This window comes from Falco biarmicus, chromosome 10, assembly GCF_023638135.1.
Source record: "Falco biarmicus isolate bFalBia1 chromosome 10, bFalBia1.pri, whole genome shotgun sequence".
Classification (NCBI taxonomy): Eukaryota; Metazoa; Chordata; class Aves; order Falconiformes; family Falconidae; genus Falco; species Falco biarmicus.
This window is the reverse complement of record NC_079297.1, coordinates 12,922,964-12,949,522: the sequence shown is the minus strand read 5'-3', so window position 1 is coordinate 12,949,522 and position 26,559 is coordinate 12,922,964. Positions and strand designations below refer to the sequence as shown.

At 41.1% G+C, this 26,559-nt stretch overlaps 2 protein-coding genes across 3 annotated transcripts; both read right to left on the bottom strand.

Moving 5' to 3' along the window:
• Positions 1-1,099: 1,099 nt before the first annotated feature.
• MTG2 (mitochondrial ribosome associated GTPase 2) lies at positions 1,100-7,351 on the bottom strand. 2 transcript variants are annotated; one of them, XM_056354852.1, is made up of 7 exons: positions 6,961-7,351; positions 5,167-5,314; positions 4,423-4,538; positions 3,736-3,803; positions 3,585-3,646; positions 1,958-2,096; positions 1,100-1,518 (listed from the first exon to the last, which is right to left on the bottom strand). In XM_056354852.1, exons 1-7 carry the CDS (start codon positions 7,135-7,137, stop codon positions 1,167-1,169), a joined length of 1,062 nt encoding a protein of 353 aa, XP_056210827.1. In that variant the 5' UTR covers positions 7,138-7,351; the 3' UTR covers positions 1,100-1,166. The 2 variants fall into 2 exon arrangements, with proteins under 2 accessions (XP_056210827.1, XP_056210826.1); XM_056354851.1 differs by having other exon boundaries at positions 1,100-1,561; positions 3,585-3,803; positions 6,961-7,350.
• A 736-nt stretch (positions 7,352-8,087) lies between these two features.
• Positions 8,088-26,383, bottom strand: SS18L1 (SS18L1 subunit of BAF chromatin remodeling complex). Its single transcript, XM_056354551.1, has 11 exons — positions 25,913-26,383; positions 22,154-22,230; positions 20,897-20,981; positions 19,919-20,063; positions 16,127-16,324; positions 15,011-15,175; positions 13,998-14,099; positions 13,499-13,591; positions 12,079-12,198; positions 10,448-10,575; positions 8,088-10,257 (listed from the first exon to the last, which is right to left on the bottom strand). The coding sequence occupies exons 1-11, from the start codon at positions 25,979-25,981 to the stop codon at positions 10,231-10,233; spliced, it is 1,209 nt and encodes a 402-aa protein (XP_056210526.1). The 5' UTR covers positions 25,982-26,383; the 3' UTR covers positions 8,088-10,230.
• Between the last annotated feature and the right edge of the window lie 176 nt (positions 26,384-26,559).

Sequence of the window (26,559 nt, the reverse complement as noted above, 5' to 3'; positions counted from 1 at the left end):
TGCCAGTATCACCACTTACAATGCATAGATTACTTTCCATACCTGATCATGGATAGAAATACTCAGCATGTGAGTTTAGGAGAGGTAATTACCTGTTTGCCCCATATTTTCATTTAATAATTTAGACATCTGAGTTGACCTTGCACTTTTTCAGAACAAAAACCTGCTGCTCTGAAGAAGAGGTATGTGCCTTCCTTCTTATACAGGGAAAGTTAGTTCTAATTCATAATCATAATCACAGAGCTGATCCCAACACCGATACAGCAGGAGGGTGTGAGTTGAGCTTTAGAGATTGAACACGACTGACCCTTTCCAGACACAGGCAGTGAGCATGAGGAGACAGCAGAGACCCACTGTTCTAAATGAAGATTTCTGCCCACAAAATGACATAGTTTTTTTAAAAAAGGGGGGAAGGGAAGAAGAACTGTATTTTTCTTTTATTTGGAATATCTGAAGGCAAGAATTTCTCAAAATATTGCTTGAGAGAGTTTCCTCAAGGGAAACTGGAGAACTCAGAAATTAGTCTTAAATTACTGCTCCCTGGCTAGTTTATACAGCTACATAGCTGCTGCCAGCATTTAAAGATAGTTTATTACTTATAATAATGAGAAAATAATTTCAATCATTAATTACAGCTGGTTTATGCTTTTCCTCCCTAAAAATACTGAGCATCTGTGCCTCCTCTGAGAAAAAACAAACAACAAAACAGGAGAAAAGTTCAAGAGAAGATGACTGAAAGTGGTTATGGTATAAAACCACATAAATATGGGACCACTTTATTTTTATTTCATAATTTTTGATCAGTGAAGATTGAGAAGTCATTTCACTTCAATTTAGAAAGCAAGCTAGCATCTCCTACAGATCCTGAATTTCCATCTTCTCTACTAGATAGGATTCTCTTCATTCCATAATGGACTACCTAATGCCAAACAAGAACCAGGTTTCCAATTCAACACCCATCATGATTACAATTTTCAAAAATTTTGTTGTAAAACATAGACACCTCAAAGATGAACAAAATCTTTCCAATGCAGCAGTCCAGATCAAATCCACATGCTGTGCCCCTTGCTTCAAAAAAAACCCCAAAACCACACAGATGCAATCTATTCAAATTATGATTTATTTTTTTTCTCTCCTTCCAGTACAACTCACAGTATTTCTGGTTCCTACCACTTGACCGGGCTTTGCCCTCGTGATTGTTCTGTCCCCACATAAGTGTCATACAGTTCTCTCAAATGCAACAACAGTTCCTCTAGGTTGTCTCCTGTCAACGCAGACAAAGCAATGACCCGCTCACCTATCTGTTCTTTAAGGAGCGGTAGATTGATCCTGGACTGAGCAAGGTCAATCTTATTCCCGATGACAACACAAGGCCTCTCAGACAATCCTTTTTTATATTGCTCCAGTTCGTATTTTAAGTCCTGCAGCTGAATCCATGGCTGAGACACAGAGAGATCCACCACATACAGGAGAAAGCGGCAGCGTTCGATATGCCTTAGGAAGGCGATCCCCAGGCCCCTGTTTTGATGAGCACCTTTTATTAGGCCAGGAATGTCAGCAACTACAATGATAGAAATTCCACAGTGAACCCCACATATCCAACAACAAAAAACCCACACCCAAACAACAAACTGCCCCAGTCTTTTACTGGCCAGTGCAAGTACTTTTAGAATTACATTTCAATGCATCAATATTAAAACATACCTCATGTTAAGTTTGACTGCTATTATCTTTTAAAACATCTGAATTTAGATTATTCCAGCGAAGGCAGAATACAGGTTGCTAGTTTGATATTAAGGGCACATGTAAGTGAATGTGAAATGGGCTTTCAGTGTTGTTTTGTTTGAAGTTCTTAAGAACTAGCAAGAAAAACTACCAAACCTCTACAGCATTACAAAGAATAATCCAGGTGACACAAATTGCTATCAAGGTACACAAAACATACTACAGTTCTTACCTGCTACTTGTTCGTAGTCTTGATAGCGGACAATGCCGACATGGGGATTTAGGGTTGTGAACGGGTAGGCAGCCACTGCTGGCTTTGCACTGGACATTGCTCTCAAAAGTGATGATTTGCCAGCATTGGGAAAGCCCACCTGGAATAGAAACACCTATTAAAGCCACAGGTTCTAGGTTAATCCTTATAAAAAAAAAGTAAACTTCTGCAGATGTGGCAAAGTTCTTCCAGCATGAATACATCAACATTAATTTTGTGTACTTCATTCTGAAAAGCAGCCAGGTTTCCCTTTTTTGGTTCTCCTAAACCCTGTTTTATTTATATTTTCTCATGAACATTAAATGGATCAAACATAGAAGCCCCTTAACTTTTTTGTGCCATCTTAAGTATTCACTTTGTTCAGCGCCAGAAAGGTATACACCGTAAGATCTCTTTGACTCTGAAATAATGTTTTGACACTTTGTCCTGCACTTTCCCATTTTATCTGTGTTTTCTAACAGATACACTATTTTCGAAAATAATTCAGAATTGGCTTTGTCCTTGATTCAGTAACACAGTCTGGCCTGTAAGTAACAAGAAGGCCTGTAAGTTTGAAATTTTACAGCTCTTCATAGACTTGACATCAAAGAATTAAATTGAAACTTGGCCTCCTGAGGAGAAGGCAAGAAATTTAAACAAACCTATCCCAGAAATGAAGTTACTCGGGGATACCCTACAGCTGACATATGATAGCTACACAGACAGCCAATAATCCCCAAAGGAAAGTAGATCAAATCCCAGATTCTTCTATTTGCTGACATCAGCGCTCTGAATTTTTGTCAGAGGAAATAAAGTACAAAACAGATTCACGCCAGATTTCCAAATTACTGCTACAAATGTGAGAAGTAGATTGAGAGTGTCCAGCTGGTCAGAGAATTAAGTGTATTGATTCACCAATGCCAACTCTTTTCTTAGTGTCTAAATATATTCACAGAATTCTGCTAGGCCAGACAGTTGCTCTGCAGCTGCTGAACTACAGCAAGAACACTCTGCAGCAAAGTATAATTCTAACAGCTTTACCAGCTGGTGTTAACACATTTCCATACTTAAAAATGAACACAGCTTAAGCCCTAAATTGACTTAGCATTCATGTCTGAATAGTATTTTTCATTTCAGAGGATGCTAAACCTGGAACTAACAACATCAAATGTTTAATATTTGTAAAAAGAAAAATACAGGGATGAAATAAAAGATTATTTGAACTTTATATTAAAAAAAAAAAAACAAGAAAAGAGAAACTAATTTAGAAGAACTCTCCATGATGTACTTTTCATCTGCAGAACCAGCAGACAAAGTTGCTGTACGTTATCAGTGAGTCTGTTAATCACCGACGAATCTGGCACATTGCTTTTTTATTAATAGTGTTGATTTTAGCAAAAGTAGGATGACATCAAGTAGCAAGAGTGTGACAGCTCTGCAAATCACTTCGGACACCCTTCTACCAAGTAACAGCAAGAAAGCATCGAGTTGCATCTCTAACCAAGCAAGCCAAAAGGCTAACAAAAATGTTATCAAACATTATTTCTTCAATCAGTCAAGTGTCATCATAAAATGATAAGAAAGTTGGAAGAACCACAGCAATACTCACCAATCCTGCATGAGCTGTTGTCTTGAGTTCCAGATGGAGGACCCTTTCCTGACCTGGCTCTCCTGGAGTAAATAACGTTGGGGCTCGGTTTTCATTGGAAAGAAAAAAGCGATTACCTTTCCCTCCAGCTCCTCCATAAGCTGCAACATACTCTTGACCATGTTGAGTAAGGTCAGCCACAACCTTCCCATCCTCCTTAATCAACGTACCTACAGGGACCTTAAAGTGAACAGAGATGCTAGCATTACACTGAAGCTCAAAGTCTGCAGCAGAGCTGTCTTCAGCAGATCCTTTAGCAGCTGATTTCAGATTTGTTGAAAATCACTCCTCCGTATTCTCAAGTTGAGGAATCCAAAAAGAGAAGCATACTCCATGAGGCTCATTTTCTGAACCCAAACAGTACTGTCAGACATTTACACTTCACTGAAGTTTTAACAGATCTATAACCCTCTTTCTCTCCTTTTAAGAAAAAGAAGCCCAAGCACCATAGTGAGCTAAGAAATGCATTGCAGATATGCACAAAACTAGGCATGTTGAAGAAAAAAAGTATGAAAGAAAAAAGTCTGCTCCTATTTAAGAAGTTCTGTGTTCCGACTGCTCTAGGCAATGACCTGCAGAAGTACAGTAAACTGTGACAGTATTTGTTTTGGCCAGATGTACCTTCCAAAAAAGTCTAATTTTTATAAACAACTTAAAGCAGCTTGATCTGCCTGTGTGACAACCAGCTGCGTCTAAACAGACAGCATGCAAGGCTCCCTGCAAAAACACACAACCAGCTTGAAAATCAGCGATGTTAATACTAAGCTAACATACTAGCATGCAGCCTTAATTTACTTACTTTAACATACATATATGCACCATTAGCTCCATAACAGTTTTTGGTTCCTCCTCTCTCTCCATGAAAACCCTGATAGAAGGGAAGGACTGAAGAAAGTGATTTCATTTGCTGGTCAGCTGTAAAGCAAAAGATGCATATTTTTAACATATTGTTTTAACAGAACAAGCAAAGAGCAGCAACCTCTTGTCTGTTCTTTTTTGAATATTACATGAATGCATATCCTATTTACTGTCTTAACAATAACATATCAGGGAAGACTGATACTAATGTAAGTTGCGATGAAGTTTAGCTGCCTATACTGATCTGCCTAGGCTTGGTAACCATGCAGTTTGTTAAGCGGTCAATTTCCAAAATCATCCATTACAAAATACTCTGGAAAATTCATTTGCTAGATTAGCAGCTTTTGCAGCAGGGTGGTGGCAGAAGCAGCTTTACCCATCTTAAGAGTAAAATTTGATCAGATCCCAGCCTTATAACACAGTTGTGCACCAATCACTGAGGTGTCTGCAAAATACCTTGATTTTCCAAACTATTTCTAAGGCTGTCAGTGTCATTTACATCCCTGTTACCACAGCTCAGGACAAAGCTTAAAAAGTAAAAGCATCTCATACAGAAATAACATTTTTAATATTTTTGACATTTAAATTTTCCATTTCCTACCGTACATACAAGGCTGTTTTTGCTAGGGGGTGGGGTGTTAAGCAGTAAGACAACATGAAACAAAACAGATTTAATGAGTCTTACCTTTCAAAATGACATGACCCCCATCACCTCCATTTCCACCATCAGGACCTCCAAATATTTTTCTGGGTTCACTATTAAAAGAATAACCACCTCCTCCTCCTTGTCCTCCAACTACACGCACTTTCCGGTGATCCACGAAATAGCGTGTCTGTAACAAGGGTATAGTTTATCAGAATCATCTTCTTAGAACTTGATTGTTCTGCAAAACTTAGTAATATGCAGACCTACTACTTTTAGTCATGATGAGTTCCATTCAACAGTAAAAAAACCCAAACAAACCAAGTAACGCCACAGAACTCTGCTGCCATTCAAAGATCAACTAAATACAGCATACTAAGTATAATAATTCTCATTTTTGAAGTATTTTTAAGAACACCCTTAAAAATACATGCCTGAGGCTATGCTGATAGAACCTAATGCAGCAGCTGAGATACCAGAAGTACAACATTCACATTTAAAGAAACTAATAACAGGAAAAGTATAATTTTAACAGTTATATAAAGTTGACAGGTAGCTCGAGACAGCTACCACACTATAAACTAAACTCACTCAGTTAATTGTGTCCCTACTCATGAAAACCAAACTTTTAAAAAAATTAAATCAATGATTACATCTTTAAATTGAACTGAAATTTGCAAAAAGGATATAGTGCATGTGTAGGAGGGATATCATACTGACTCATTGCTTTCTATACTAGGTGATAAAATTAAGGCAAACTTCATTGTTTTAACAATTAAGAAAAGAATTAAAGACAAAGAATAGAAAGTATTTGTAAACAGAGGAAGTGGTGGAAATCTTAATATATGCCACAACCAATTGCCCAGGGGCTAAAAAAAAAAATAAAAAATTAAAGAGAATTCCAGAGCTTGGCTCCATTTTTGACATTAACTTCATATTTGACTTCTGGCAAACTAATTACACTGCAGTATGTTTCAGCTTTTTGGTCAGCAAAGTAGGTTTGATGGTATTTACCTATCTCTGGAAAGTGGTCTGAGATCCCCACAGGAAAATATCAGAGAAATACATTCATATAGGCAGATGAAATCGTTTCCATATTGGGATGAAGAGAGAGAGAGAGAGAGAAAGCTTGACCTTGACTGTAGTAACATTCAAATTCTGTCAATCACTAAGGGACTTCATAATGAGAATGAGCAATGAGGGTCACTTTACTTAAGTAGCTCAAACTATGCGAGAGAGAAAAAGCCTTACTAGTATTACGATACCAAGACAAACAACTCAAAAAAAAACCCCTAACTCTTGATAATTAAATTTATACTATGACCAGTGATTTCTTAAAAAGTGCCTTTTTGAGAAGTATTTGGCACCACCACACGGCGAGACAGGAAACTATGGCTTTAAATGGGAAGTGATTTACTGATCATTTGAAAATAACATTTCCCACAGATGCGTAACTAGAAAAAGAACGTGAAGAAAAAGTTCCAGGACCCCGCAGTTTCTCTGACACAAAAAGCTGTTTGGCAGCTGATTACTACGCAAGCCTATGAAAACAGTGAGAAACAAAACAGCAATTTAGATTTAAAGCTATGTAACTTTCTGCTTTCTCGACCTATGTACGCATTCAGCCCAGAGCTGCTGTGGCTAAAGCAACACGGACCGCTACTACAACCGATAATGTCACAGGGCAGGCTTATTTCCTCACTATTCTGCACATTTATCAAATTTTAGAAAAATATTTCTTCACATCAGAATATATATGCCAGGAGAAAACGGTAAGGCGCAGGTAACCTCCGCTTCCTGAAGCGCCACTAACAGCTGATTGACTTTAGCACTTACCAGTTTCCTTTCCGAAATGACTCTTTTTTGCCTCAGCCGCCTGTTTTTTGAACACCTCACGCAGGTTGTGGAGAAAGTCGGCTGCCGGCCCCTCACCGGCACCGGGCTGAGGAGGAGGAGGAGGGCCGGCCTCCACGGGAGCCGGCCACCCGGCCCGGCCCAGCACGGCGGCAGCATGGCGCTGGCAGCCGCCGGGACAGCACGGCCTAGTACGGTGCTAGCAGCTGACAGGACAGCCAGACCCAGCACGGCTCCACACAGCGCTGGCAACCACCGGGACAGCACGGCCCAGCACGGCTCCGCAAGACGCTGGCAGCCGCCGGGACAGCCCGGCCTGAGCCGCAGCGCAGCCGCGCCCCGCTCCGCCGCTGGGAGCCGCCCAGCCCCCGGCCGCGCCCCACCCCCGCGCATGCGCAGCGCTGAGGAGAAAGGGCGGGAAGGCGCGTCCCGCCGCCTCCTGCGCGCTCGGTCTTGCCGCCCCCTCACGCAGCGGCCGCCACTCCTGGGAGAGCGTCGAGGCTGGGCCGTGGGCACGCACAGAGGCCCATATTGTGGCCCACCGTAGAATATCGCGGACACAGCTCGCTGCCGTGTGGGTTAAATTAGTCGGTGGAAGAGCAGTCCTGTGCGTCCCGGGGCAGAGCGGTGCGGAACAGTCGGGCGCTGAGGGTCCTGCCCGGCTCAGGGTGGTGCCGAGGGTCCTGGCCGCTTCGGTCTTAACGGGGCTGGAAGCCGCTGTCCCCGCAGTGAGCCTGGAGCGGGCTGCGGCAGCTGAAATAATGGGGGGGGGTGTGTGTGTGTGAGTGTATGTGTTTAGGGTTAGGCCTGGGGTGCCTTGGCCCTGTGAGGAGCTGCCAGACAGTGTGTCCCCTGCCCTGCTACCCCTGAGGTGAGGCGCTCCCTGCGTCCACTCGCTCTGCTCACACAGGGCCTTTGATCATCACATACCAAATAATCTGAAAGCTGGGAAGAGCTTTTGTCATCTATAATTATCTATGAATTTTATCAGAGAAGTAGGGGAGAAAGTACAACTCAAAGAATCTCCCTTTGTTGTTTCCATTCAAAAGTCTGTGTTCTAAGAAAAGTACCACCAATTTCATTTTCAAATAATATTTAACCTAAACAATTTTTCAAGCATTCTGTATTACAAAACAGAAAATGATACAATTAATGGAAGAATTCAAAATGCTGGCATCACTTTGTTTCCACATTAATACATAAAAATGGACAACACATTAAATAAACATTTTGTTATTAACAATTAGAAATATTAACACCCAAAATCATGTATAAATTAGGAAATAAATGTACAAACTATTTCCAAAGTGCTCTTTCAAATACATTATATACACAACATTCAAGAAGTTCTTAATGTAAGACATTTCAGATTGATGTAATGTTGCTGTTTCATTTTAAGTGTTGCTCATTCTCTCAAAAGTATTTCAGCACGTTCAAAAACCACATAAAAGGCATATTTTCACGCTGGCAAAGAGCAATATTGCATTCTAATGGCTACCTGTAATTTTTATATACTGTAAAGAAAACGATCTTTCTTCCTTTCTGTTCCTTGTTACTTCAGACTATGAAAACACCAGCAGGAAAGATGAGAGAAATGAGGACTGACTAAAAAAAGTCTTCTATTTTATCAGTAATTTAAATTATTAATGTATCAAGGGCAATGCTTGACAATATTTAATAGTAAACTCTTTAGTTGTCCAGTTAAAGACTTTACAGGGAAAAAAAAGGAATTGAGACATCTTTTGTTTTCCCTGTGGTCTTCGTTTTTCAAAATATGAAGTTCTAGAACTCAAAATCCCATTAATATATCAGTTCAGACAAAGAAAAGGAGAAAGTCCTACAGAGGTGTATTTACTTCATATTGTAAAGTTTGAGTTAACCTCGTATTAAAAATGCTTATGGAGTATAGTCATATTTGTCCTAGCCTTTTGCCTCAGAGAAATCTGGACATGGTACTTCATTCAACACTTATATAAGCACTTTATAAGTGCTTTTTTCCAACACTTTATAAGAACATATAAAACTGAAGTGACTTACATTGTTCATACTGGCTTTTACATACCACTAGTTTTTATTTCTAAATTCTCCCTCTATAGGTATTCTCTCACTGGTTGACCCCATTAATAATTCCCCTCTCTATATGCATAATATTGTTTCACAATTAAAGCTGAATTTGGATGGATTTTTTACTTCTGGACTATTTGTCAAGCTACAAGAGATAAATAAAAGTGACAATGAACTGTAAGACCAAGAGACCAAAAAATTTGACAATATTTATGGTTATAATGCTTGCTGGAAAATCTGAGTAAGGGCAAGGGAGGAATCAGAAATAAAGAAGGATGCCAGCCACCTGCTTGCAAAATTTGGCATGAAAATTTTATGCGAGTTAAAAATCTGGAGTAGCGTATTTAAGACTGGAGTTTTTGCCAGATGTTTTTCTCAGCTAAGCACAATATGAAGCAATATTGACGTGTATTAGGCTGACACTGCAGATCTCACAGCTCCCTTCTGTTTTTTACTTCCACAACAGAAATACCTTCGTTTACATGGATATATAAAAGGTGCCTCTAGTAATTACTATTTTCTTGAATATAGGTTCTGATCCTCCTGTACCTCTTACAACAGAAATGTGGACTTACTCAGATTACTGCATTTTAAGACTTGGGTAGGTATTGGGTAGGTAGGCATTACAGAAGTTGCAGTTAATTATCATACAGCATAGAACTGTCTTCACGTAAGGAATGTATCCATCTCGTTATACTTAAGAAGTAAAGAGGCGTGGATTTCAGAGGCTGGCAGGTAATCTCCAATGCATTCAGTTAAAAAAAGATCAACTACCACGGGATACTTCCCTGGACTGAGACATGACTGAATGGCTTTGTATTGAGCCAGACTGCAGAATGACCTGGCTGTTTTCCGGAAAGGGGTACAACTGTGATCAAATGATCCTAAAGCTATTTAGAAACATCAAGAATGGGGCAAGGGCCGGGGCGGGGGGGCTAAATGAAAAACTTCTGCATTGTATCAACATACAGTACTATACACAGCACCAAATATCAAACCATTAAAGCATTGTCTTGTTACCAGTAGTGCACTGCTTCATATCCAGCATGAAATGAACACTGTTCACATACAGACGCTGCTTTGTGCTAAGGGGTAACCAACATATTACAATTAATCAAAACTGCCTGTACATCCAGTTCAAAAGATGGAGATACTATTGAAATTAATCTGACACAGGATCGTATTCTTTTATTGCTGATAATTTCCATATTGTCCCTATAAAAAAAGAGAAATAAAAATGTTGGAGAATAACATAGCAGAGGTTTACAAACAGTGAGTTAGACAATTTTTTTTGGTCTATCAATTTTGAAAGACCCACTGAAGTATCACCAATATGCCTGCACCAAATTATCAGATAGATTTATATGCAGAGTGCTTTTTCATAGCAGAGATTTAGACAATTTACCTGCTCATAGCCATAAGGCCTCTGTTGCTGAGCGGAGGGGCCTGTCTGAGAAGCTCTGTAACTTCCATATTGCTGCCCCTGCCCCTGTTGGTAGCTGGAATACTGTGAAGAGGCTCCTTGTGCAGGACCTGAGAAGACAGTGAAATCTGCTACTAAGGCTTGATTTACTAGGAGGAGTTCTTAGGGTTAAGGTAACATAAAACATGATGGTAGCCAAGTAAGCTCTGTGGGTATGAACTGTGAGTAAATTTTGCCTAGACCTCCCGTCTAGCTTTACAGCAGAAAGTGTTAATACTAATAACGATCTAGCTGCAGCAATGTAAACTTCAGGTTTTAAACTTTGCTCAGAAATTGTGATATACTTTTATCTGACACCTGTATTGGCACAGCTCAATTATTACCTATATGCAAGCTACCTGGCCTTTATTTTAGTAATAATTGTACGTTTAACTTCCTATTTAATCTGGCTGTGCCACCGTAAGCACTGCTGACCAGGCAGAACCTAAGAAATCTCTTGCATGTATATATAGATAATTTAAAAGCACGTGTAAATCAGACACACAGCTGCACAGGGATCCTGATTTCCCTTTATTTGGGACTGTATATTGTGTGTATAGACTGCTATGTGCATTTTTTGGCATTATCAGTGGATTTTTATGAAGGAGTACGTTTAAAAAGAAGAGGCCAGATTTTAACATCGTGAACTGAATTTTGGGTTTAATTTCACAGAATATGTCTGGGTTTAGTGGCCTAGGCTATCTACTAGTACTGCAGAGTCAGGTGTTAATAATTTAATTACAATTTTAGGCATGTAGATTCTATTTCATGAGATTTCACATTTCTAAAATGGGTTTGCTGTTGATATCAACATCAATTTATTGACTTTGGTTAGCATTGCCAGTTCAAGGTCAAGTACCCTCACATCTGGGAGATCCACCAGAAATCCCTTGCCTTGAAGCTAGGATTCTAACCTCTCCAGACCCCGTTTTTGTACTAAATAACCTGAAATAGTTTCTTTCAAAGCCTGAGAAGACATACAAGATGCCTCCAGTCGGTCAGAAAACTGGAAGACAGCCATCAGACTTGGATGCTTTTGGTAACAGTGGGGCACTCTGCCACTGGTGACCTGAAGGGTTCAAAAGCCTTGTGCCACTGTTAGCTGCATGTTCAAAGCACTTCCACTTTTCTCCTTTCACCTCACTCCCTCACCAAGGAATAAACCCCCTGTGATGTTGCAGGAAATCTAAGGGAGTAGTGATTCTCTGGACTGTTGATGTTACTTTATCATGTCACTTGCAGAACTATTAGAAGTGTACGAGGCCTGAGAATCCAGGCGGTGACCTCCTGCTGACACTTCCCAAGAAGTCAACATGAGGCAAATGTGTATTTTCTAAGTTTCTTTCAAAAGAGAGAGGGTTTCAGGATGCTCACATAACGGTATCGAATGCAGTGCTATACTAATGTACGTTACTGCCCAGAATCCCTTTACATGCTGTGCTCTTTGGCTAGTTTTGGTATGTGGATGTCCAAAGTTAATCAAGGAAATAGTTCACAGCACATTTTCACTTAGGAATGGAGGCACCAGGATGAAGTACTGCAAACGCTTGAGCGGTCAGTGACAGTTTTCATACCATATCCTTGCTGTTGTCCTGGGTAACTTTGTTGATTTGGGTATTGCTGCTGGGAATATGTTTGCTGTTGCGCAGCTCCCTGTTGGTATCCTGCTTGTTGCTGGCTGTACTGAGAATTTCCTAAAGAGGGAAAAAGTTAAATAGTATGATTATAGATAAGGCAGGTATTTCACTGGACATGCAAATCATAAGGAAAACAAAGGTATAAGGACCCTTGGTCTGCAATTCATAGACAAGTACTCTTTTCAGAAACAGATGATTGTATTTTGCCCATCAGGATGTTTACTTCAGCAATTTTTTGTTCTTTTGAACAGGAGAGAGTTGTTTATTTATACAGATCACTAAACAACACAAGCACCCTGTTCCCAGAAAGATTTTTTTTTACCCCAGAAGTGTTTCAGAAGCAAAACACAAGAGTCACAAAGATAAAGGTGCCAGGGTAAATAGCTGGTTTCTCAAGAAGCTCTCCCACTGTATTTATCTTCTAGATAATTATGTTGGTTCATATATCCCAGAAAGACCACTTATCTAGTTGTTACTGGTATTTTTTGAAACACCTATGATGGAAATTCCATTTGCAGTATCCTGAAACAACAAAACGAACAGAAACTATAAAGATGACATTGCTTTTCCTAAATGCCACCTCACTGTACCATAATTGTTAATATTTTGCAGTTAATTTAGAGTTCAGATACCCTAAGTGTATCACTGAATTTACTGATGTACTACTGTTGGGAGGTTTCTAGTGGTAGAATTGTAAACTCACAGTATTGATGATTTTCAATTATTAGTTTCATTTAACCCATTGTTTTTCACACTTTGTAAGGTGAATTAAGTAAATCAAGAAAAAGCTGGTCCTGGAATTAATTGGTAGGCTGTCTTATTTTAGAGAAATTTCCATTTACGGCTGCCAATTTTTTCTGGCTCTGAACCCCATTTCTAACTGCAGCACATTAGTTTACCTTTGTCAGCATAATCTTTACTACAGCATTATATAAAACGTTTGTTAAACAGTTTTGTAAGAGTGGAGGATACTGATATCCTGGAAGTCTTTTCTCTTACTACAAAAAAAGTTCAATATCCATAGCTATAATTCCACCTGGCTCAGCTACAACTGAGGATCATTCTTCTAATGAAAATGAGGCTACAAACAAGTTAGTGATCCCACAAGGCTGCGCAGCATGACTGCCACACAATACAGTTAATGACATGATACTGTGTATACAGTCTGATATAATCTTGGTATAAAAAATGCTATACATAGCTGAAGCCTATTTCCTGGACACTCCTTAAGTAATAGCTCAGTAGCAGTTAGTGATGCAGAAATTACAAGTCATATTATACATTTTCATAAGCATTTCATTAGTATTTTAGGGGATTAGAGCTTTGGTTTACAAAGATTGCAAATATATTTTCCTACCTCCTTCATAATAGTGTTGTGTAGAGTCATCAAATGACCTGTCATAGCTCTGCTCAGTATAGGATGACTGCTGATAGGCATAATCACCATGTCCTACAAGGAATTGCAAAGTTTTATCACGTACATTGTTAATATAACTATAGATACATTGTTGAATGATTTCTTATGAAGCTGCTTATGCACAAAGATGACACTAAGAGGAAATACAGACCCATTAGGTAGGAGGTCAAGTATGTGGCAAGGAAAGTCACACCTATGGATAAATCTCTCGCATTTACTAATCCAAACTAGACTTTGTGCTCTTTTTGAAGCAGTTTGGATAGCAGGGTGCACTGATGCATATGTTTGCGTACCAGGCTCCCATTTTCTGGGATTAGAATTTTCTATCATTTAAATTGGAAATGCATCGTAATGGCTTTGCCATGTCCTTGGATGTGGCAGTCACGGTGGTGGTCTACACTTTATCAATATTACAGTGACTACAGCTCAGAGGAATTACCATCTGGATAGTATTGCTGATTCATAGGTTCTGATGAGCCTTGCCCATGACTGTACTGTTCACTGTAATATTCTTCCTGACCCATGTACTGCTGTGAGGAACCTGCAAGGCAAAGACAAGAGAGAGCAAACTGAGCCCACGCACTCCTAAGGGATGTTTTTTTCTTATCTGATTTATTTTAAGAAAACAGTGTTTACATCTGGATAAGTAAACACACTATGTACATTGACAGCAGTTTCAAAGATGTTTTGCTCACCAGAAAAAGGAAATAAATCTGTATTCTCAGAGACAGCTGTTGAAATTGAAATATGCAATGGACAGTAACATGTCCTAAAACCACTCACTTCCGTGACAATATCAAAAGTAATGACTACATTTCATCTACTAATCTGAGTTATTAGAAAACACAGGAATTTATTCCATGCTCAAGAACACTGTCAGAATTAAGTATATTTTAATTAATGTATTAATTTGTTTCCTAGCCAAATTCAGTTTATGTTAGAATCTGTCTAGCAGCTTTATTACCTCTTAGAACTTTTCCAGAGAGGTCTTAAGAGCATAGTAGTTATCCTCTGGTGTTTTCCTTTCCTTGGCCTAATTTTTCGTACTAATCGGTGGCACACTATTATCTTATTTCTGGAAATGTGTTCCTTGTTAACTGCTCTGTGTTATGGCTGATCCGGTACCACTTGAAAGAATTGAAAATATTCCCAGTGGCTTGAGTGAGCTGTATATCAAATTGTTCATCTTTTCTTTAGAGATATATGACCCCTTTTAGACAGAATTACTTTCCTAAATATCTGAAATAATTAAATAGATAAATCTTGAAAATAGATTAAAGTTAATCTGATTGTCATGATACTTCCACCATTTGAGATGTCCTGTGTTACCGGATGGGATTCCCTGTTCATAAATGTGACTTGGAAATTTTGTTGGCTTATCTACCCCACAGGATGGACTGAATATCATCAATCTAATAATAGTAGTATAAATAACCTATTAATAGATTTTACCTTGCTGTGAAGCTCTGTAAGGGCCCATTGGCCGTTGCCCCATCATGCTGTTGCCTTGGTTGCTCTGACTCATCATGGCAATGGAGGACTGCCCCTGGTAATGCTGGCTCCCTCCTTGTGCTGAGTTGTAATGCGACGTCGCTGCTTGCTGGTGCATCATGGAGACTACAATGTACACGGGAAATACTGTTTTCTAAAGGGATGAGACAGTTCTCTCCCTAGTCTCTTTGGAAGCAAGTTAAAACCAACTGACATGCACCCTGGTAATTCTGTGAATTCTCCACAGGGGGAGATGTTTTCCTACTGCATGTATTTAACTCTTCTGCACTGTAATCCAGAAAGGATGTTATTATATGGTCAGTTCTTGCCATTTGCTTCAGTCAGATATTTAAAAGTACATCTAGTAATCATTATCACGGTAGGATTAAAGAAAGAACTAAGAACTGATGCTTGTTCCTCTCTGGCTCCTGACTAATTCATTGCTGCATTTCTTTCCTAATCAATCCTTTCTTCTAATTCCACCTTATTATATACCTGATTATTAACTGACATTCTAGGATTTATTTGATCCCTAGATTTTGTATTGTCGGACAGAATTCTTAAGCATTGGACATCCCATTCAATACTCAGTAGCAAATATTTTTACAAATTAAGAGATTAATTCTGAGTTGTCTGCTAGTCTCTCTATGCCCTGCAAGCAGTGTGAAGTATCAATAAAATAAGGAAAACGGGGTAGTAATGTACAAGCAGTACATGTGTAACACTCTTTGGCAGGCTCTTTCAGCTAGGATAAAGGTGCGTCTCAGATCCCTCCCACAGTTGTGGGATTTGCTGCTGGGGGCTATCAGATAGTGGTGCTGCACTTCTAGCTAACGCTCCTTTCCCCAACTCGTTGCTAACCATAGCAAGTCGGTGTAAGTTAAAGCAAGTCTGAAACCGTTCCGACTTACAGTAGTGCCTGACAACTTGAAATTCAGAGATGTCTTAAAGCTGGCTTTTCCTCTTCTATGTTTGACGCTGTCTACAGAAAATATTTACAGAACAAATTCATGTGTGGTAAACCTCTGAGGTCACTGAAAAGTCAAGTTGGCCCAGAAGGAGGAAGAGGGAGTTTACCTGGATTAGACTGCATGTTGATGTTTGTTCGAGAGACATAATTGCCTATTGACCCCTGGCCTTGCATTGGCACATTCTGAGATGCAGGCACTGTATGGCTATAACCAGGCCCAGTTCCATGACTGCTGACAGTCATACTCAGAGAGGTCGTGGGCATAGTGTTCTGGCCTGACTGCTGCATAGACACGTGATTAGGACCTAGAAAAATTAAAGAGAGCAACAAGAAAGTCTGTGCTATTATTGGCAACGTACAGTGAGCATTAAAGCCCTCACGGCCTTTCTAAAATACCTTACGATAAGGCAAAACAAAACAAAAAAAATTCTCATTATTGAAATTCCCTGATATCTACAGACAAATTAAAACTGTCTACTGCACAGTTAGAGTGATCTTCCTCTTCCTGGCAGCCAAATCCAGGCTATACAGAATTGCAGACAGGAAGAACAAAACCAGCAGCAATGCCCTACAACCAGTTCCTCGCCAGCAGCAGAATCAACAAATTTCAGTAATTTCAAGTAATTCAGAAAAATACATGGACTCTGGAAACATCCCAGCCTTCTGAAAAGTGTTCTTTCCTTTCTCCTGTCCTGCTGTTGACTCCTTGTCCCTCACCCCACAGATGGTGACAACGGGGAGGCACAGTAGTGGCTGAGAAACGCTTGCACATTGCTCTGTCCCTTTGGTTCCTCAATAACCAACTAACCTCCTTAGCTGGGGCTTACGAAGTACCGAGGGACCCTCTCCTTAGAGGACAAGCCTGTCTCTCCTTTTCCTGAAGTTTGACTGAAAGTAGCTCAGACTTTCGGAAGAGAAGTTTTTCAAGTCACCATAATAAGCCCTGTTGTTACAGTACACCCTTCCCAACATCACTGTATGTAATCATCAGACTGCCCCAGTTATATCCTGGGTTTGTATCATCCTGCTTACCTGGCAGTATGCTTATTTTTTACAGTTTTATTGCTGTTGGGTAACTAAAATTGCAGAGAATCTGGTTCTTGGTTTTTGTTGTTTGTTGCTGTAAATACTTTTATGAAAGAGATTTGGAAAGTTGTTTTCATTGTGTATTAGTACATAAAATGTGATAGCGTGTACTGCTGTCTACCTAAATTCAGCTGTATTGTTGCCAATCTAAATTATTTTAGGTAGAATGGAAGACATGTAGAATCCCTGGAAGAGAAGGAATTACGTTGTAATTTTAGATAACAATACTTTAATTCACAGTTATTAAGTGCATCTACAGCCTCTGAAAAATGTGTCTGATTCTCTTAGTACAAACCTCATTAATTACTCTTAATGGTTTTTATAGACATCCAAATGAGAAAATTTGCTGTGGATTATTGTATTTTCCTTTGATGGAGAGATGTAAGTAGCATTTTCAACAAGAGATAAAGAGACGGCTCTACTGAAATCAGTGGGGCCAGGTCAATATACTGCTGCAGAGATCTGGCCCTGTGTTTTGCTCCAGTTTTTGTGTCTGGTAAAGCTGATTCTTCTACTTGTGCAACACAAGGCCACATGGTGTCTGAACAGAGCAAGCAGTTGCTTTGCGTGAGAGATGGAGTGTAGCAAGTGCTGGTAAACCTTGCCTTATCTGCATGGAAAAACTTAAGAGAACCTTGGCATTTAAAGCAAAAAAAAGTTTGGCTAATTTGTGATCGTAAGGGAAAATATGAAAGCATGACCAAAAGAACACTAAACCATAAGATACATACAAAGCACTGAACCTCTTTCATACTCTGATGCGTATAAGACAGTTGGGTTTTCCTCTGAACAGCCTCATTCATGATTTCTGAACAGCTTAAATTCTCAGTTGGGCCCAATTCTGTCTGGAGGCAGCCAAGTTTCACTGGTTCGTTTATTGAATCTAATGGGTTTACCTGCAGGGCTGTGGCACGAAGATTCACTGACTTGATTACTTGAAATCTCAGTGGGTTGGTTTTAGCTTGTCCCCAATAACAGAATGGTCATTACAATTCACCTAGCTGCCACTACACAGTTACCATGTGTGTAGGGAATTACCTAGTTACTGTCCCGTAGGCCGTTTCCTGTAAAGTCCTGACCGAGGACAATACAGAACAAAGTGTAGTAGCTTCTATGACTTCTTCCCTTTTCTTGCCTCTCTTGCAATGGTGTACCTGTTCATTACAGACTTTCATCTCTGCTGCCATTAGATAAGAAATTTTCACAAGTACTAGAGCCCATGCATTTGAATTGTTTCTACTTATTTATTCCTAATTTCCAAAAAACGCTGTCCAACAGTTGTTGACCGATGTGAAATAATTTCTCAATCTCAGAGTCTACCTGCACATCAGGAATGCTGTGTCACATAGCATCATTTTGCTAGCTTGATGCTAGCAGGCACAGAGACAGTAGCAGTAGAGACTGGCAACCAAGGGGTGTCCCCAAAGCCAAGGATGTGAGGGCCCCATTCTCACAGCCCCAGCAGCAGAGCACATGCCATCGCTGCTGCTGGTACCTAGGCTGCTCAGAAGAGCCCAGCTACTGCACTCTCCGTCACACCTTCGTTTTGCAGTGTAGCTGTGTCCTCAGCCTGGGTTCCAGTGGATCGATACTCTCACGATAAACTACCCAGTGCTACCCGGGTGACTGAGTGTCAGTGACTGGGGCGAGAGTGAACTACCCTGAGACGCCCACAGCTCGGGCTGGGCTTTAGTACTGGGCTGGGGCAACATGAGTAAACTGCCCTGGCTGCTTCTGTTCTGCAGATGAGTCGTCAGGACTGCCAGTCTGGCTCTTCCCATCAGCACCAAGTTACTATAAAGAACTGGGGGGGGGGGGGGGGGCGGGGCAAAAAAGAAAAACCAGCAACCACACTGAAAATGGAGATTCTTAGTAACACAAAATAATGTTTTGACTGACTTACTATAATAGTTATACTAGGTAGTAAATCTTTCAAAAAGGCGGCACAGATAAATTTCAGTAAGTTCACTTACAGTAGGTACCTCATCTATTAGTTTAAAAGTTTAAAAAATCCACCAACGGATTTTTAAAAACTCAGAAGTAATTTCATGGCTTGCATCTGCTCTTGAGTCCCCCTGCCAAAGTCTGTGATTTTACAATCAGATATTTCTATTTATAGAAACTGTTTTCTCTCTCTATCACTCTGGGAAAGACCCACAGAAACAAGAACTAAATAACGACAAACCACAAAATAAACAAACATATTATTCATACTGTAAAATGCACACAGTGAAAAAAAATATTTGTCTTTAAATTAGTTTCCTTTAGTTGCACAAACAAAAACAAACAGACAAAGTATATTATCTTATTCATCTGAAAAGTCTGTGCAAACTCTTTGGCTATGTAGTACAATCTCTGCAAGCTTCTGTAGAGGACAAAGACTGGTGCAACACCAAATTATTTTTAAGAAGGCATGTATCCTGGAAGGTTTTTTCAATCTAAAGGTTTGGTTGTGCAGTTAGTCATGCAAGCAATTCCATTTTACTGTGGCCAACCACACCACTTTCAAGAGAAAAATACCACAATATACAATTTTTCTTACTAAAAACTTGGATGCATCTTTACTTGGATGCATTGTTTGAAAAATGTTTTTAATTTCCCCTGTAGAAATACTAAGCAGATTGGAGTCCTTGCAGAAGCCAGCATCATTACTGACTGTAGCCATTTTGTGACGAATTCAGCATATGCCTGAAATCCCTATATGCCTGAAAGGTGAGTTAGGAGAGGTCTTTTACAGCTCTGTAAGTATATTCTGCATTAATGATTTTGTTGCCAAGCAACAGCAAAGCAGCACAAAGGGGACCGAAGCTCACCATTGCTAATCTGACTCTGCATGAGGGAGGAAGGAGGAAGGCCCGTCCCAATTGCATCACTGAGATTGCTCTGTGAATGGAGAGACTGGTTGGATGCACTCTGAGTCATTCCTCCTGGGCCCAAGTTTATGTTTTGCGTTGGTGGCTGCAAATAACAAGGAGAAGAAGCAAATTTTTGGTTAGGTTTTTAATTAGCAAAATAAGAAGCCCCAAATTAGCCTGACTATGACTAGAAATTGCCTCAACTAAATATGTCCTTCCTTTGCTTTTTGGGCTTGCTTGCGTAAACCTTTCTTCATTTGACTACTATGTGTGAGTGACATTCAGCATGATACAGAGAAGCCGGCAGGCAGCACAGTGAACATCTTAAAACTGTGTTTATAATAGTCTGGCTTCTGTGCCCATTCTTCCGTACTCTACATGAATTTCATTTTATGCTGGTCAGAACATAACTGCTGAGGGAATATGCATTAGCAAAGACAATTCAGAAGTGTGTTGATAAATTGACCTTTGTCAAGCATAAAGCTCTGTGGTATTTTGTGTCATGTGTAATACCTCCAAAATGAACCCATTTAGCAACAATAACGTGATGTTTAAAGACAAACCAATGCCCAAACACCGAATTAGGTTTTTGACATAAAATAGTGGCATTTTTTTCCTGAGTAAAGACTACAATAAGAAGAGGTAAAGAATAAACAATCTGGAACAAATAGAGGCTGTTCCCATCTGTACCACTGCACCATTTACAGTATATAGAACTTGAGCTACGGAGACAAGAGATCAACACCAATGTCTCAAAGAATGTGTTTTAAACACGGTAAAAGTACTTCTGATTTGTTTAGTGGTCTACTTGACCACTTAGAAACTTTTAGATGGGAAAATAGTAAAAAGTGGTTTATTGACAGCAATCAGTAGCAGAATCAAAGAGCCTTTCCCTCTAGCATAGTAAATGTATCTGATGGTAGCACTGATACTTACAGCAGGAAGCAAGGACTGCATATTCTGGTTAGAATCTGCTATTGTTGCCAAGTAAACCAGGTTTCTGTGCAAGATTTGTTGGTATCTACAGAATAAGGAGTAAAGCTTATTTGGAAAGGGTTAACAATACAGAAAATTCCGAACTTTTTTTTCTATGACAAATGATTAGTTAAATTACATTAGCCCACTTTCTATCTGTTCTAATAAACAGCAATAGTAATGACCTTTATCTGTGCTATCTTGCTTTCATCAAGGATCAGTGTGTTCAACACCTCTTTTACAAATAGGTAAACTTGGGGGAAGGGGGAGGTAAAACCCACTCTCCACTGAAAGCACTTTGAGTGAACTGTGGAGCTGGGACCTCAGTCTTTGAGTGCTGACACCCAGACAGCTGCTGTAACAATCGGCCACTTTTTCTTCCTGTTTAACAAGGGTCCTAGTAGTAATGAAATTCCAGAACTCCAAAAACCAAAACCTGTTTGCCCTGCCAGCAAGCTGAGAAGAACAAGACTTTTTTCAAGAGTGCTCTAACTGGAGTGTTTACTCAAGTAAGCACCGCCAGAACCATTTATGCTTCTTCACAGTTCTCAATGAAGTGGAAAAACTCATAATAAAGAACAGGAGGGCATGCAAAAGCAAACTAACAGCTGTGCCACTGAGCAAAGTGAAGAGTCAAACTTTTGGAAACAGGGAGGGTCCCAAGAAGGCAAGAGAAAAATGCAAATGCTTTTTTAAGATTAGTTTTCTTCTGATAAGGGGAACTTGACCTTTCATGGGGCAGACTGGCAATTCCTCCTGACTGAGATTTAACACAGAAGCTGTATAAAGGCATTTTGTTTTCATGATTAGGAATAGGAAGCAGTGATACAAACTGGTACGTCTACATGCATTATTGTTTTAGCCATACATAATGACATGGCTGGTCCTTAACATTTAATTACTTTCTGATGAAAATGTGTTATTAATGTTGTACCTGATTCTACTTGTATGTAATGAATCTGCATAGAGCAAGTGGTCCAATAACTGGAATTTTTTATAATTATTGGAATAAATGACCTGTTAAACATACTGTAAATACTAAATACTCAAATACTTCAGAAAAAAACCTCCAAGAACAATATAAATTTCTTAATACAAGTGAATCTAAAAATATAGTCTATTTTCTCAGTGATCCGTGAACAGAACTTTTCATAGTCTTGTTCATGAAAATAAGTACACCAAAATTTTCTAACATACTCCAAAACTCATAATACTCACTGAGTACATTCTGCAGTTTTCCCCTTGCTCTGATAATCCATAATACATTGTATTAGGTGGTGATTTTCATCTAGCATCTGCATAAAAGAAATACGATCAAAACACGTTACTGCAAGTATCATATTAAAACCCTGTGCTTTTGTGATACTCCACATTCACTTCACCTGTCCTGGCAGTGGATGGTGTTTTGTGCAGTTTTGTTGCCTTGGGATATTACGAAATACCTACAAGTGATGTTACTGAGCCACGTGATTGTGCTTTTCGAATCATTCCTTTATGAACAGTTATCTTTACAGGAGTTAGTTGAAATACCCAACACAGAAGAATTAACGGACTTACCTTTTTTCCTCCTTAAATGGCAGATAAGATTTTTATGCTGAAGAAGGAAGATGCTTTCTCTATGAAATACCTCTGCCTCATTCTAAAACACCACCCAACCCTTTCCAAAACTTCAGATTTTACTAACATGCCAACTTTCAAACAAGAAACATACTTGCAAGCAACTTAAAATTACTAGTTTCCCTGCACAGGACTAGCATGTGCAGACTACTGAACTTGATGAAGTATAAAATTTGCACTACTGGATCTACTTGAAACTGCACTTAAGAGAATTACATCCTAATATGTCCTTTGGGGTACTTCAGTTCTAATACAGGGAGGACTTAAAATGAAAACACCGCGTAATTATCTATCAGTTAATTTATGTGTATCAGTGGCTGCTAGCTTAGCTTCATGCAATAAATTCTAGTGACTGACTTGTTCCAAGAAGATCCAGAGCTGCAGGACAAAATGACCACTGACCTTCATTTAATGAACTTGTACAACTAAAAGCTTAAAATAGCCTTTGATTTGTTTTAAAATTTCAAATACAATAGTTTGCCTCTTCCCCCAGCTTTCTTGTCAATGTGGCAAGCTTTCTGCAGGTGTATGAATGTAAAAATAACAACAGTATTTACAAACTGAGATTTGCCTCTGGGAAAAACTCCCTACGTGATACAGTTTGTAGGTACCATTGCTATTAAGTGCTTGCAGGGCTGGGCCTTTGAACCACGGTCTCATCAGGACAGAAGAGCTCTTGGGGAAAGAATAACATGTCTTCGTGTGCGTTAAGTGTGAACTGATCTGTGTAGCTATGCATTCTGATCAGAACGAATTCTTGACCCATTCATATGCAAAGGGTTAGATTATAGGAAAACGAGCAAAAGAGTCTTTCTGATCCCCTTGCAACCTAGCTAGTCACTCCCTTACAGAAATCGGCTTGTCCTGCTTCTTGTCATTTGTAAGTTGGTCTTAACTTTGCTGGACACCCTTGTCCATCACAGGCTCTGACTGCTGGAACTTGCAGGGATGCCCTGTAGCTCAAGTCAGCGAGGGTCTGAGGAGGAGCGGCGTCGCTGTGGCCTGCCACAGCAGGTCAGAGGCTGCTCTCTTGAATGCTGACAGGGAACGTCAGAACTGTGTCAGTCAAGAATCCATGTTCCTCCTGCCTGCGTGCCTATGCTCACATGGCAACCGGGGTGCAGCATATCATTTTAAGAGAAAATACTCCTGTCTGCTTCACAGTGCAGCTCTTTGTTTCACGCTCTGTACTCACTGTCATACAGAATTTTCACCTATGTCGGTGGAAATTCTGTATACAGAATTAGCAAAGAATATAAATCTGTCCTCTTCTGTTTCCACAACAGCTATCGCTGACAACATTTTCACATTCAGTTAAGACATGTATTCAACAGCAAAAGCCCAAGCAGTATTATGGATACCTTTCTCAGGAAAGGGCTATGCTTCTGCAATGAGCTGAGGAACACATTGCTTGCTGAAAGAAAAAGGAATCAGGAACAGCTCTTTTTGTAAGTTAGGAGGAAAAAAGAACCGAGTTCTGATCTCCATTACACAGAAGAAATTGAAGTGTACTGCCCTGCAAATGCTGCTTGATGAACTATTTTAAAGCACCACCATCAGTGCTCTGTTGTCAAACGCTCTAACTTCCTCCACGTGAAATCTTTTAGGAATAGCTGGTACTGGAATAGTAACAGCTTTGAAAGACTATCAAAACTGAGTTAATAAATAAAAATAAGCTGCTTATATATTACGGATGCAAACAAGAATAATCTTATTTTTCAATGAAATTGGCATGTGTTCTACAAAGCTCTCTTTAATGAGGATTTTTGGAGTTCCCAGCCCAGCGTCTGCTCCTTTCCTCACCACCCCATTTCTGTACTTCACTGCAAAGCCCACCCAGTTGCTTTGCCTCAAGTCTCTTTTCTCAGCACCACTGCTTGGCAAAAAGAAAATCGCTGCCAACAGCCCAACGTTGAACAACAGTCCTGAAGTAGCATGCCAGCAAATGTCCCCCTAAGATGGGAGATGTTTTCACATGTTTTTGGTAAAGAAATCAACATTCTGAAGCTTCCATAAAGTTTATAAATATGCAAAAAGGAAAGGGCTTGAAAATCAAACTGAGGATACTTTGGCTGTCCTTTGTCTGTGGATACAGTCATGGTTTTAAGTACAAACTATCTGAATTACAAAATTGTGTCCTAACCCCAACGAGTCTGGAGGTCAGACAAAAACTTACCCACAGCATCTAAATATTTTTGTATTTAAAATTAATCAGTTGACAATGGCACATGTGCCGCAAGAGCTACAAAAAACCGGGATTAGTTTCCAAACAGCCTCCTGAGATTCAAGTCATCTCTTTGGTCTCTCTTGTGGCAGTCTACTCTGCCTTAATCCCTGTTCTGTCACAGTCTTCCACTGAATTGGGTTCCCCCCCCCCCCCCCCCCCCCGAAGTCATAAATCGGCACCAGATAACAGTTTGCCTGCAAACCGCACGGGTGGCCGGTTAATTGCTGTATTAGCAATGGCACTTCAGTGGTCAGTGTTTAGGAACGGACCCCCAGAACATACACGCCTCACTTCCACCACGCCGCACAGCTCCGCGTCAACAAAACACCTATGCGGTGGGGAACATGCAGAAAATACGGCAGAAGTACAAATGACAAATAGCGGTCAAAGTAAAACCATGCATGTTCTTTATTGACATTTGCAGCCTCTTCGTTCCTGACCGTTACCTTCTGTGGAGGAAGGGGCGTCGGGCATGTGTGTACGGTCCCTGCCGTCAATCCTGCGGAATAGGAAACAATAACTTCCCAACTAGGAGCCCTCTGCGTTGGCCTCCACAGGAGACCCGTGCGGAGGTGTCCGCTCCGGAGGAAATCTTGCAAAACCATTGTTTGTCATCAAACATCAACGAACGCAGCACAAACGGTAACAGGGCAGCCTGTGAGCAATACCGGCCATTGGTGCTCCCTCTATCTTCTGAGACATTACGGTTCTGCACCCCAGTACAAAAGAAAGCCCTCGCAAACGCAGCCTTTTATCTTAGTTCAATTTTCAGGTCGGATTTTCGAGGGGGCCGGGAGCTGACACACCATCAGAAATGAACCGTATATTTGCAAATTGCATTGCCATTTCCCATCGCGTTACGGGCAGCGCTCCCGGCAGGGATAACGTGCCATCCCAATTTTATTCCCCGAGTCCTCCTCTGGCTCCGTCTTTGCGGTGAGCTGCACACCTTTGCTTTGTTCCACCTCCTCCTCCTCCTCCTTCCCCCACCTCTCTCTCCAGCTGTCCATCTCTGCAGCCCTCGCAAATTCACTCCTTTCCCTCCTCGCCCTAGAAACCAGCCTCCTGCCTCAGCCGCGGGAGCACGGACGGCACAACCCTCTCGAACCGCCTGGATAAAAGCATGCTTTTACCTTCTGGATAGTTTGCTGGGTGACCTCCCCTTTGCCTCTCGGGCGAGCAGAAGCAAAGGCAACCGACATGGTGGGCTTTTTTTACGTGTCTATAATATATCGGTTCCCGGCTCTAATAATATTGTTATTATCTGGCCGCTATTGCCGTGCAAGGATTCTCCGCAGTGCATGGGGAGGGGGGCCGCCGCAGATGGTACGATCTGCGCCCCGCAATGAGCCACGGGCGCCGCGCCACCCGCCGGCACGCGCCGCCCTCGCCCCGCCGCCCGCGCCGCCGGCTCGGGGCGGGGGGGGGGGCGGCGGGGATTTGGGGAGGGGGCGGGAGGCGGCCGCCGGCGCCCCGCCGCCTCCTCCCCGCCCGCCGCACATGGTGCGTCCCTGCTGCCGGGCTTCCTGTCGCAGCCGAGCGGCGGCTCCCAGCCTTCGCCCGCAGCCGCCGGCTGCGCCAACTGCGTAGGTCGGGCCCGCGCGTACGCCAAGTGCGCCAGCGCGGGGAGGGCTGCGGCGGCCGCGCGCCACGCGGGCTGCGCAACCACAGCGCCCGGCGGCGCGGCCGGGCCCCGCCCCCGCGCCCGCGCCCCGCCCCCCTCTCCCGCCTCCCGCCGCGGCCGCAGCGCGGGGGGCCGGCGCCAGGGGGCGCTGCGGGC

Bases quoted from the DNA above. Each gene is read 5' to 3' on its own strand.
- MTG2 (XM_056354851.1), bottom strand. From the start codon at position 7,137: ATGCTGCCGCCGTGCTGGGCCGGGCCGGGTGGCCGGCTCCCGTGGAGG. The intron at 5,315-6,960 runs GTAAGTGCTAAA...CCCTTGTTACAG, and splicing joins TCATTTCGGAAAGGAAACTG to ACACGCTATTTCGTGGATCA. The intron at 2,097-3,584 runs GTGAGTATTGCT...TTTCTATTCCAG, and splicing joins CAACAGCTCATGCAGGATTG to GTGGGCTTTCCCAATGCTGG.
- SS18L1 (XM_056354551.1), bottom strand. From the start codon at position 25,981: ATGTCGGTTGCCTTTGCTTCTGCTCGCCCGAGAGGCAAAGGGGAGGTC. The intron at 15,176-16,126 runs GTAAACTCCCTC...TGTACATTGTAG, and splicing joins CAACATGCAGTCTAATCCAG to TCTCCATGATGCACCAGCAA. The intron at 12,199-13,498 runs GTAGGAAAATAT...TTCCCTCTTTAG, and splicing joins ACAACACTATTATGAAGGAG to GAAATTCTCAGTACAGCCAG.